This window comes from Staurois parvus, unplaced genomic scaffold (assembly GCF_062004578.1).
Source record: "Staurois parvus isolate SC_StPar_1 unplaced genomic scaffold, SC_StPar_1.0 ptg000017l, whole genome shotgun sequence".
Classification (NCBI taxonomy): domain Eukaryota; kingdom Metazoa; phylum Chordata; class Amphibia; order Anura; family Ranidae; genus Staurois; species Staurois parvus.
The window spans coordinates 18,890,104-18,903,443 of NW_028317813.1; the positions used below are offsets into that span (position 1 = coordinate 18,890,104).

Below are 13,340 nucleotides of genomic sequence, written 5' to 3' on the forward strand. Positions count from 1 at the left end.
GGAGCTATAACTCTCACTGACACCAATGATGGGGCACTATTCCTCTTACTGACACCAGTGATGGAACACTATTCCTCTCACTGACACCAGTGATAGAACACTATTCCTCTCACTGACACCAATGATGGGAACTATACCTCTCACTGACATCAATGATGGGGAACTATACCTCTCACTGACACCACTGATGGGGCACTATTCCTCTTACTGACACCAGTGATGGAACACTATTCCTCTCACTGACACCAGTGATAGAACACTATTCCTCTCACTGACACCAGTGATAGAACACTATTCCTCTCACTGACACCAATGATGGGAACTATACCTCTCACTGACATCAATGATGGGGAACTATACCTCTCACTGACACCACTGATGGGGCACTATTCCTCTTACTGACACCAGTGATGGAACACTATTCCTCTCACTGACACCAGTGATAGAACACTATTCCTCTCACTGACACCAATGATGGGGAACTATACCTCTCACTGACATCAATGATGGGAAACTATACCTTTCACTGACACCAATGATAGGGAACTATACCTCTCACTGGCACCAATGATAGGGAGCTATACCTCTCACTGGCACCAATGATGGGGAACTATAACTCTCACTGACACCAATGATGGGACACTATTCCTCTCACTGACACCAATGATGGGACACTATTCCTCTCACTGACACCAATGATGGGGAACTATACCTCTCACTGACACCAATGATGGGGAACTATTCCTCTCACTGACACCAATGATGGGATACTATTCCTCTCACTGACACCAATGATAGGGAACTATACCTTTCACTGACACCAATGATGGGTAACTATACCTCTGACTGACACCAATGATAGGGAACTATACCTCTCACTGACACCAATGATGGGACATTATTTCTCTCACTGACACCAGTGATGGGGTACTATTCCTCTCACTGACACCAATGATGGAACACTATTCCTCTCACTGACACCAGTGATAGAACACTATTCCTCTCACTGACACCAGTGATAGAACACTATTCCTCTCACTGACACCAATGATGGGAACTATACCTCTCACTGACATCAATGATGGGGAACTATACCTCTCACTGACACCACTGATGGGGTACTATTCCTCTTACTGACACCAGTGATGGAACACTATTCCTCTCACTGACACCAGTGATAGAACACTATTCCTCTCACTGACACCAATGATGGGGAACTATACCTCTCACTGACATCAATGATGGGAAACTATACCTTTCACTGACACCAATGATAGGGAACTATACCTCTCACTGGCACCGATGATAGGGAGCTATACCTCTCACTGGCACCAACGATGGGGAACTATAACTCTCACTGACACCAATGATGGGACACTATTCCTCTCACTGACACCAATGATGGGACACTATTCCTCTCACTGACACCAATGATGGGGAACTATACCTCTCATTGACACCAATGATGGGGAACTATACCTCTCACTGGCACCAATGATGGGGAACTATACCTCTCACTGGCACCAATGATGGGACACTATTCCTCTCACTGACACCAATGATGGGGAACTATACCTCTCACTGACACCAATGATGGGGAACTATTCCTCTCACTGACACCAATGATGGGACACTATTCCTCTCACTGACACCAATGATAGGGAACTATACCTTTCACTGACACCAATGATGGGTAACTATACCTCTGACTGGCACCAATGATAGGGAACTATACCTCTCACTGACACCAATGATGGGACATTATTTCTCTCACTGACACCAGTGATGGGGTACTATTCCTCTCACTGACACCAATGATGGAACACTATTCCTATCACTAACATCAATGATGGGGAACTATACCTTTCAATGGCACCAATGATGGGGAACTATACCTCTCACTGACACCAATGATGGGACACTATTCCTCTCACTGACACCAATGATGGGACACTATTCCTCTCACTGACACCAGTGATGGAGAACTATACCTCTCACTGACACCAGTGATGGGGAACTATACCTCTCACTGACACCAGTGATGGGACACTATTCCCCTCACTGACACCAGTGATGGGGCACTATTCTTCTCACTGACACCAGTGATGGGGCACTATTCCTCTCACTGACACCAGTGATGGGGCACTATACCTCTCACTGACACCAGTGATGGGGAACTATACCTCTCACTGACACCAGTGATGGGGAACTATACCTCTCACTGACACCAAAGATGGGGAACTATACCTCTCACTGACACCAATGATGGGGAACTATACCTCTCACTGACACCAATGATGGGGAACTATACCTTTTACTGACACCAATGATGGGGAACTATACCTCTCACTGGCACCAATGATGAGACACTATTCCTCTCACTGATACCAATGATGGGACACTATTCCTCTCACTGACACAAATGATGGGGAACTATACCTCTCACTTACACCAATGATGGGGCACTATTCCTCTCACTGACACCAATGATGGGACACTATTTCTCTCACTGATACCAATGATGGGACACTATTCCTCTCACTTACACCATTGATGGGACACTATTCCTCTCACTGACACCAATGATGTATTTGTTTTGAGTCCAACTGGCCACTGATGACATTTTGTGCTCCCACTGCTGCCAGGGCATTTTCTACGTCCACTACTGTCCACAGTGCTCCCCCCCAGTTTTCCGGGCTTTCCTGGCCCTTTGGAAAGCTTGGGGCAATCTACACTGACAGATGCATTCTGCTGTAGAGCTTGAGCTTCTGAAAAAGCTTCTATTGGTAAGCTGCAATATAATAGTATTTAGTACTGGTCATAATGTTATGGCTAATCGGTGTACATTGCACAATGTGAGGAGTATACATAGCAGCAGTACGGGGAGAGCACATAGCAGCACATCGCTCGGTGTGATCGGTGTACAGATCACAGCCCGGTGTACGGGGAGTGTACACAGGCCAGTCCGGTGTGGAGCGGTGAGCAGAGCGCACGGTGGGGTGTCCTCCGATGACCGGTAGGGGGCGCCCCGCTCAGCTCTCACACAGTAGAGGGATGCCGGGGATGCCAGGCGCGGTGAGTCGCCCCTCTTTAGCAGTGTAGGGGGCGGGGAGGCTGGCAGTCCCGCCCAGTCCCTCCCACTCTCCTTCTCTCCCACATACTGTGTGTCCAGCCATTCCCTCTCATTAATAACATTGCTGGATTCCTCCTCACCCCTCCTGGTCAGGGGGGACACCCTGGAAGAGAAGAGCAGAGGCTGCATGCCCCCCTCTTACCTGCACCCCCTCCCTGAGTAGAAGGCAGGCGGAGGCCAAGACTAAAGAAGGCACCCCTCCTCCTCCTGGAGCCCCCCGGGACCGCTTCACCCCCACAATGCCGGCTACCAGGACAGAGGTGCCAGCTGTGCTCGTCCTGGGATTCCTCTGTCTGCATGTCTATGCAACCTCTGTCAACGATGGTGAGTCCATGGTGTCATTTCCATCCTGGGAGGGGGGGGGGGGATGCGTTCTCTTTTATTGCACCTTTCCTCTGCAGGCCCTGGAGCTGACATACCCAGCATGGCTGCAACACACATGTCCACTCACACAGGCAACACACCGAGCAATGGAGCTTCTTACTCTGCAACATAGGCAGGGTGCAATCCTACATCATACAACATAGGCAGGGTGCAATCCTACATCATACAACATAGGCAGGGTGCAATCCTACATCATACAACATAGGCAGGGTGCAATCCTACATCATACAACATAGGCAGGGTGCAATCCTACATCATACAACATAGGCAGGGTGCAATCCTACATCATACAACATAGGCAGGGTGCAATCCTACATCATACAACATAGGCAGGGTGCAATCCTACATCATACAACATAGGCAGGGTGCAATCCTACATCATACAACATAGGCAGGGTGCAATCCTACATCATACAACATAGGCAGGGTGCAAATCTACATCATACAACATAGGCAGGGTGCAATCCTACATCATACAACATAGGCAGGGTGCAATCCTACATCATACAACATAGGCAGGGTGCAATCCTACAGCATACAACATAGGCAGGGTGCAATCCTACAGCATACAACATAGGCAGGGTGCAATCCTACATCATACAACATAGGCAGGGTGCAAATCTACATCATACAACATAGGCAGGGTGCAATCCTACATCATACAACATAGGCAGGGTGCAATCCTACATCATACAACATAGGCAGGGTGCAATCCTACATCATACAACATAGGCAGGGTGCAATCCTACATCATACAACATAGGCAGGGTGCAATCCTACATCATAGGCAGGGTGCAATCCTACAACATAGGCAGGGTGCAATCCTACAGCATACAACATAGGCAGGGTGCAATCCTACAGCATACAACATAGGCAGGGTGCAATCCTACAGCATACAACATAGGCAGGGTGCAATCCTACAGCATACAACATAGGCAGGGTGCAATCCTACAGCATACAACATAGGCAGGGTGCAATCATATAACATAGGCAGGGTGCAATCCTACATCATACAACATAGGCAGGGTGCAATCCTACATCATATAACATAGGCAGGGTGCAATCCTACATCATATAACATAGGCAGGGTGCAATCCTACATCATACAACATAGGCAGGGTGCAATCCTACATCATACAACATAGGCAGGGTGCAATCCTACATCATACAACATAGGCAGGGTGCAATCCTACATCATACAACATAGGCAGGGTGCAGTCCTACATCATACAACATAGGCAGGGTGCAGTCCTACATCATACAACATAGGCAGGCTGAAATGCATGCAGGGTGCAATCCTACATCGTACAACATAGGCAGGCTGAAATGCATGCAGGGTGCAATCCTACAGCATACAACATAGGCAGGCTGAAATGCATGCAGGGTGCAATCCTACATCATACAATATAGGCAGGCTGAACTGCACAGTGCAATCCTACAGCATGCAATATAGGCAGGCTGAAATGCAGGGTTCACTTCTACAGCATAGGCAGGCTGAAATGCAGGGTGCAGTTCCACAGCATACAACATAGGCAGGCTGAAATGCAGGGTGCAGTTCCACAGCATACAACATAGGCAGGCTAAAATGTAGGGTGCAATTCTACAGCATACAACATAGGCAGGCTAAAATGCAGGGTGCAATTCTACAGCATACAACATAGGCAGGCTAAAATGCAGGGTGCAGTTCTACAGCATACATAATAGGCAGGGTGCAATCCTACAGCATACAACATGCATACAACATAGGCAGGCTGAAATGCATGCAGGGTGCAATCTTACAGCATACAACATAGGCAGGCTGAAATGCAGGGTGCAATTCTACAGCATACAATATAGGCAGGCGCAAAATGCAGGGTGCAATTCTACAGCATACAATATAGGCAGGCGCAAAATGCAGGGTGCAATTCTACAGCATACAATATAGGCAGGCTGAAATGCAGGGTGCAATTCTACAGCATACAATATAGGCAGGCTGAAATGCAGGGTGCAATTCTACAGCATACAATATAGGCAGGCTGAAATCCTACAGCATACAACATAGGCAGGCTGAAATCCTACAGCATACAACATAGGCAGGCTGAACTGCACGGTGCAATCCTACAGCATGCAATATAGGCAGGCTGAAATGCAGGGTGCAATTCTACAGCATAGGCAGGCTGGAATGCAGGGTGCAATTCTACAGCATAGGGAGGCTAAAATGCAGGGTGCAATTCTACAGCATACAACATAGGCAGGCTAAAATGCAGGGTGCAATTCTACAGCATACAACATAGGGAGGCTAAAATGCAGGGTGCAGTTCTACAGCATACAACATAGGGAGGCTAAAATGCAGGGTGCAGTTCTACAGCATACAACATAGGCAGGCTAAAATGCAGGGTGCAGTTCTACAGCATACAACATAGGCAGGCTAAAATGCAGGGTGCAGTTCTACAGCATACAACATAGGGAGGCTAAAATGCAGGGTGCAGTTCTACAGCATACAACATAGGCAGGCTAAAATGCAGGGTGCAGTTCTACAGCATACAACACAGGCAGGCTAAAATGCAGGGTGCAGTTCTACAGCATACAATATAGGCAGGCTAAAATGCAGGGTGCAGTTCTACAGCATACAATATAGGCAGGCTAAAATGCAGGGTGCAGTTCTATAGCATACAATATAGGCAGGGTGCAATTCTACAGCATACAACATAGGCAGGCTAAAATGCAGGGTGCAATACCAAAACATGCAATATAGGCAGGCTAAAATGCAAGAAGCAATCCCAAAGCAGGCAATATAGGCAGGCTAAAATGCAGGATGCAGTACTACAGCATATAATATAGGCAGGCTAAAATGCAATGTGTGATAATACAGAATGCAACAGTATAGGCAGGCTAAAATGCAGGGTGTAATACTACCGTATGCAACAGTATATGCAGGCTAAGATGCAGGATGTAATACTACAGTATACAACAGAAATAGGCAGGCTAAAATGCAGGGTGTAATACTACAGTATGCAACAGTATAGGCAGGCTAAAATGCAGGGTGTAATACTACAGTATGCAACAGTATAGGCAGGCTAAAATGCAGGGTGTAATACTACAGTATGCAACAGTATAGGCAGGCTAAAATGCAGGGTGTAATACTACAGTATGCAACAGTATAGGCAGGCTAAAATGCAGAATGCATGTCTACATAATGCAACCCTGTAGGCAGGCTAACATGCAGAATGCAAGTCTACATAATTCAATCCTATAGGCAGGCTAAATGGCACACACCTACAGCATGGAACTAGCAGGCTAGAATTCAAGTCTACGGTATGCAATAGTACAGGCAGGCTAAAATCACACAATAACATAAGCAGGCTAAAATGCAGAATGCAACACTATAGGCAGGCTAAATGTAGAATACAAGTCTACGCCATGCAACAATGAAGGTAGGTAAAACTGCAGAGCACAATCCCGATGCATGGAACAGTGTATGCAGACTACAGTGCAGAATGCATTGGTGCTTTCCTGTCACCCCATACACCTAATCAGGGACAGGGCTCACTCTGGGGGGGGGGGGTTCAGGGCCCCACCATCATAGATGTGATTTGTGCTGATTGGGAACAAGCTCTGCTTAATTGCTCCTTGTGTCTGATAAGGCATCAAGTCCATTGTGGTGTTTGTTGTAACAATGGGATGTGATTTGTTTAGAAAGGTGTCCTTTGAGGAGGAGGGAGGGGGGATGGGTCATTTGCTTTTCAAGTGCCTGTCTCCCAGTAGTCAAAGCTAAATGTGATAGGAGATGTCCAGGAATAGCTGCCTATATAACCAGCGAATACACCCAATACTGTGTCACCAGTTATAGAAATATTGATTTTCTATAAGTATAAATATTGATCTTCTATAGGTATAAATATTGATATTCTATAATAGATTTTTTTGAAATATAAATACGAATTTTTATAAATATTGAATTTCTATCTTCCATCACATGCATCAGAGCCCATCATCAGCCTTTCCTGTATGGGAATGCACTGGTATGGGCACTGTGATTGCCGTGTAATACACAATGACGTCTGTGCCGTGATGACCTGTTGTTTATTGGGAGAACTTTCATACCCAGTAGATACATTGTTCATATTCTCTTTGTTACATTTGGCACAATGACTATGGGAAATGGAGATCTCCTTTATTCCATCAGTGCTGTCTTGGTGATGTCCCTTGTTGAAAGGCCTGGTGTGGTGTGTATTTAAGAACTAGACCCCATCCATTGGTACCTCCAGGCTCTCAGATGTTCTCCATCGTGGTACGGATGGGCCTGGTAATCGTGAGCAGGGAAGCTGAGCTGGATTCTGCACTGCAGTGAAGGGAAATGCAGGCTGGATTGGAGCTGTTTGCCCTCACAATGTTGTCTTCTATGGAATCTATGAATATTCATATATTGGGATTTTTTTTTCTTTGTTTCTGGATTGAATTATTTATTCCGAAGCAGCGGAGATTGCTGCCCAGGAAAACAAGGCTGACATTGTGAAGGCATCTCCATTGCAATTTCAGGCTTCATCTGCAAGCAGAGAGCAGCTTCCTCCACAGAAGAGTGAGGCTGCAGTGCGCTTTCAGTGCGTGACATGGCATTTAACACTGGCAGGAAGAGAAAGGGAGATTCATGGGAGCTGGATGTGTTTGCACACCAGATGTGAGTGGAACCGCTGCTAATCGCTCTCATACTTCGTAGGAAAGGATTGTAGAACTGTTTTGACCATTAGTTTGCCTTTATCTCTTTGTCCAAATTTGTGTTATTTGTTTTTCATTTCATTAGTGAATTGGCCATATGCAAGAGTAGAAAATGAAATAAAGTTCAAGTGTTTCAGTTTTAGAATTTGGTAAACCCTGATGGCAAAGGGAACGTTACCTGCTGAGGATACAGCTGGATATCATTCATGATATAGAGCTAATAGTGTTGTTGGTGTAACATCTCCAAAATGTGACCCCTATTATAACCCTAGGGGGCTGCCCATTAATATCTGAATGTGCCCTTCTAAGGACACTTGTGACAAGTCTTAAAATCCCTACTCCTAATTGTGATCCTTACTTAATTCTTACTGTTCATACTCCATGCTTCTTTCTTCAGCTGCTGGATCTGTTGCCATTGGGTATATCATTTCTCAGCCTTTATAGCAGTCTTTCTCAACCTTTCTACCCCAAAGGAGCTCTTTAAAATATTTAGGTTTCAGGAAGCCCCAGTGAAAATGAAATGAATTGGGGTGCAGTGACAAGAATTGTCCTTATATTGGGTGCCAGAGGAAGAATGTCTCTAACTCTGGGGGACAGAGGAAAATGCTCCTTACACCAGGGGCCAGAGTGGGAATGTCCCTTGCTTTCTGGGGCAAGCGGGAGAATGTAGCTGGCTTTCTGGGGCCAGCGGGAGAATCTCACTTGCTTCAGGGGGCCAGCGGGAAGAATGTCCCTTGCTCTGGGGGGGCCAGCAGGAAGAATGTCCCTTGCTCTGGGGGGGCCAGCGGGAAGAATGTCCCTTGCTCTGGGGGGGCCAGCGGGAAGAATGTCCCTTGCTCTGGGGGGGCCAGCGGGAAGAATGTCCCTTGCTCTGGGGGGGCCAGCGGGAAGAATGTCCCTTGCTCTGGGGGGGCCAGCGGGAAGAATATCCCTTGCTCTGGGGGGGCCAGCGGGAAGAATGTCCCTTGCTCTGGGGGGGCCAGCGGGAAGAATGTCCCTCGCTCTCGGGGGGGCCAGCGGGAAGAATGTCCCTTGCTCTGGGGGGGCCAGCGGGAAGAATGTCCCTCGCTCTGGGGGGGCCAGCGGGAAGAATGTCCCTCGCTCTGGGGGGGCCAGCGGGAAGAATGTCCCTCGCTCTGGGGGGGCCAGCGGGAAGAATGTCCCTCGCTCTGGGGGGGCCAGCGGGAAGAATGTCCCTCGCTCTGGGGGGGCCAGCGGGAAGAATGTCCCTCGCTCTGGGGGGGCCAGCGGGAAGAATGTCCCTCGCTCTGGGGGGGCCAGCGGGAAGAATGTCCCTCGCTCTGGGGGGGCCAGCGGGAAGAATGTCCCTCGCTCTGGGGGGGCCAGCGGGAAGAATGTCCCTCGCTCTGGGGGGGCCAGCGGGAAGAATGTCCCTCGCTCTGGGGGGGGCCAGCGGGAAGAATGTCCCTCGCTCTGGGGGGGGCCAGCGGGAAGAATGTCCCTCGCTCTGGGGGGGCCAGCGGGAAGAATGTCCCTCGCTCTGGGGGGGGCCAGCGGGAAGAATGTCCCTCGCTCTCGGGGGGGCCAGCGGGAAGAATGTCCCTCTCTCTCGGGGGGGCCAGCGGGAAGAATGTCCCTCGCTCTCGGGGGGGGGGCCAGCGGGAAGAATGTCCCTCGCTCTCGGGGGGGGGGGGCCAGCGGGAAGAATGTCCCTCGCTCTCGGGGGGGGGGCCAGCGGGAAGAATGTCCCTCGCTCTCGGGGGGGGGGGGCCAGCGGGAAGAATGTCCCTTTTACTGACAGCTAAAACAATCATTGGGGTCGTGCTGCTGCCAGTGGTGTTGGACCTAAAACTATGCAGGCACCAACAGATGATTAGCCACAGCTCCCGGAACCCATAGCAACCTCTGTAAGAGCCCTAGGGTTCCATGGAAGCCTTGTTGGAAATTGATAGACACAGGAAAGGAACACTATATGCTTGTTACCTGCCTAGTATTAATTCTGGCAATGGTTGTGTTTACAATCAAGCCATACACATTAAAATATTGCTCCTGTTTCAATTTTTTAGGCTAGTGTTGTAAAGATTTTAATGGTTTGACTTTTTTAATTCCCTGATGTTTTCATTTTTTGAGGGAATATAGATTAAATAAGAAGTCCCACCAAAGATTTTATTTCTTGCTTCTGTCCCCTGACAACAAATTGCACTTTTTCCTGTCTTCCTAGATGGTCCTGTTTCTGAGGTAGGATGGCCAACTGTGCACCACTGCCCCCACCACTGTCTGACCACGCAAATATCAAGGAAACAAATATTTAATTAGTCCTGATTGAGAGTGCTTGTTTTTGGTACCAGACACTAGCCAAAGACTTGCCCTGTTGCTAGGTAGTCAGGGGGAGAGATCCCAGCGTTAACATCACTGGTCAAATGGAAAAAAAATTGCTTAGTTCTTTGTTTCACTATCTAAACCACACAATAAATGTTTTACATGGAATTAGGTAATCTGGTTCTTATCTCTACTAGCCAGTAATAGGGAGTACATTGAATTTGCATAGAATAGCTAGAATAGAGAATGCATGTGTTTAATAAAGGGAGAATCATCAAGTGATGGCTGTAGACAGTAGAGGGTGGTCACACATACAGATACATGTTGACCACCCTCAAGCATCTCCATTTTCCTAAAGGCTGCCATACACGGCTTGCATTTTAGCGTATTCCTGCTGAATCGGCCAACATTCGAGCTGTGGGTGCTCCTGTCAGAACCACCTGGCTCCACAAAAGTCGATTGCTTAATTGACTTTGGTGGAAGGGTGGAAAATTGTTGGCCGAACAGTTCCTGCATCCAATCATTTCCTCAGTTATCTCTTCTGGTTGTGTCTTCAGAACAGGAAGCAAAGGTAAATCTCCCCAGTGAGACACTGATGGAAAAAAAACAGACTATTTTAGCAGACCACGAGAGTCTCACTTTCTGGCAGCAAGAATCTATGTAGAAAGTTGTCCACACTGTGATTGAACTTGCATATGTCTGTATGAGATGAAATGCTTACATTCTCCACCTGTGTTGCTGATTACACACTATTGATGGCCCTCAATGAGTCCTTCATGCCTACACATTGTTGATGTTTACTTGTTGGACCTAAAAACTAGGCAGTGGTGGTGGCGCAGGGTCCATATATGCTGTACACATGTTAACATTCACACAAATGTTTACATGTGTACAGCGTAAAATATGATCCTCATCAGATCTGATTTAATAAATGCTTTGGACCAAAAGGATGCAGTGTGACTCTGCTGGGTTCAGAGCTGTCTAAATGACAGATCCGCTTGTATTGTAGGCCCATGAGTATGAGGCCTAAATGATTAGGAAATCTTCTGTATGGAATACTGTTTTCATCCATCACAGTGTGTTTCAATGTGTCTGATATACAGTATAAGAACAGCCTTTTTGTTCTCCCAACCAGCCATCAGATTCAAACGACTTGCTGGGGCTAATTCATTTTAACTGGAGAAAAGAATATAAGAAGGAAAGTGGAGTTGCTGCCATTGTGGAGGCCTCATCTACTTTAGAAGCTTGACATTTCAATCTCAATGAACATCTTTTACCTAATCTGATAAATATACCCATTCAACTGTTCTTTAGCAGATGCTATAGCAGTCTTCTATAGAAAGTCAGGAGAACCACTAAATAATTGAGGAGGTGACTTTACACCACCATCACAATTCAGTTTTCTTTTGTTCAGTCCATGGTTTCCCCACACTCCACTGTAGGTTAATGTATTCAAGCAGCCATGGCACCCTCAGCTGCCTGAATACCTGAACAGTAACTGCACCTGGTAGGATTCAGTCACTGCTTGGCCAATGATTTTCCACCTGGCTCAGTCCATTTTTAAATTCACCTTTGTTGAGCTGGGTGTGTTTATAAGGGCCACCTATGGCCTGAATTCCATTTGAGCTGTCTATGGGGACTTCTACAGATGGAATTAAAGGATACCTGTTTTGAGAGGGCTTTACTGATCTCCTTTTGAGCATAATAGTTCCTTGGATTGCCCTAGCGGGAAAACTTTCTGACTTGGAAGAAGCATGCAAGAATCAAAGTCGGGGCACTTTACCTGTCCACTTTTTTGAGTCACTGGTTTAGTGAAAGCAGCGGTTCAAGAATGACATGTAGAGAAATTAGCATTTTCACAAGGCAAGGTCTCTATAGCAACCCTCATAATTCCACTTTGCTTGGGTCCCCTTGAAAGGAAATTAAGGAAACCTATCTTTCTGAAAATGCTAGTTGCCATGTTGAATTGTTGGTTTTGATAGTGTTTCATTAACTCACCCCAGCAGGTAGGTAGATGAGGAATTCTGACTTTAAAGTGTTACTAAACCCACGACCCTGAATTCACTTCATCTGGTCTCCTACAGTACATGGAAATGCAGTTTTAGTAGTAAATATCAAGTACACAGAACATGGAAATTTAATTTTAGCAGTAAATATCAACTGCTAAATTCCTTTTTCATCAGCAGTATATAGCAGTCTTGTGACTTCTACCAGTGTCCAGCTGAGCATTGGTTAAAGCTTGTAGGAAGAAGTTTCATTCTGCTCTAACTGTCCTATGAGGCTGCATGACCCCTGACCCTCTGTTTGGACAGTCTGGCCCTGTGCACCCTCCAAATGAAAAAAGAAAAGCTCTCTAACAATACACACTAAACTGAGCATGTGCAAAGTGACTCCTAGAGCTCTGTACTATCAGCAGATAGATTGGGGAAAGTAGAAGGGGAGGATCAGAGAAGACAGGATCAAACAGCCTGTTTAACAATGCGGAGTGTTAACCCCTTACATTCCACAATGAGTATAACAAGCATGCTTTACTGCATATGCAGACTAATTTTACTGTTGTGGGTTTAGTAACACTTTAATGGTTTCCATGGTTGTTCTAAATACATACACATATCCGAATTAGAGCAAGATCACAATTTTGGCCATGCAACAGAGACTGCTTCAACTTCCATTGTGTGTATGTACAAGGTATACAAGCCAAATAATGGAGAGTGTTGGAAAATGGCATAGCAAAGGGCAGGTCTAACCCTGGACTGAGTTTCTCTTCGTACTACTGTTTTTCATCAATTGCTTGTTGTAACCTGTTACATAAACTGCAGCATGATATCAGTAGTGGTGGAGGCCCCCC

The 13,340-nt window shown here is 46.7% G+C and overlaps 1 protein-coding gene across 2 annotated transcripts in view; it reads left to right on the plus strand.

The window, feature by feature from the left end:
* Positions 1-3,158: 3,158 nt before the first annotated feature.
* Positions 3,159-13,340, plus strand: part of LRP1 (LDL receptor related protein 1) — a 441,174-nt gene continuing 430,992 nt past the window's right edge. For both annotated transcript variants that reach the window (XM_089681129.1, XM_089681140.1), the window contains exon 1: positions 3,159-3,457. In XM_089681129.1, the coding sequence (XP_089537255.1) occupies positions 3,373-3,457 (85 nt within the window). In that variant the 5' untranslated portion in view covers positions 3,159-3,372. The remainder of the gene's footprint in view (positions 3,458-13,340) is intronic.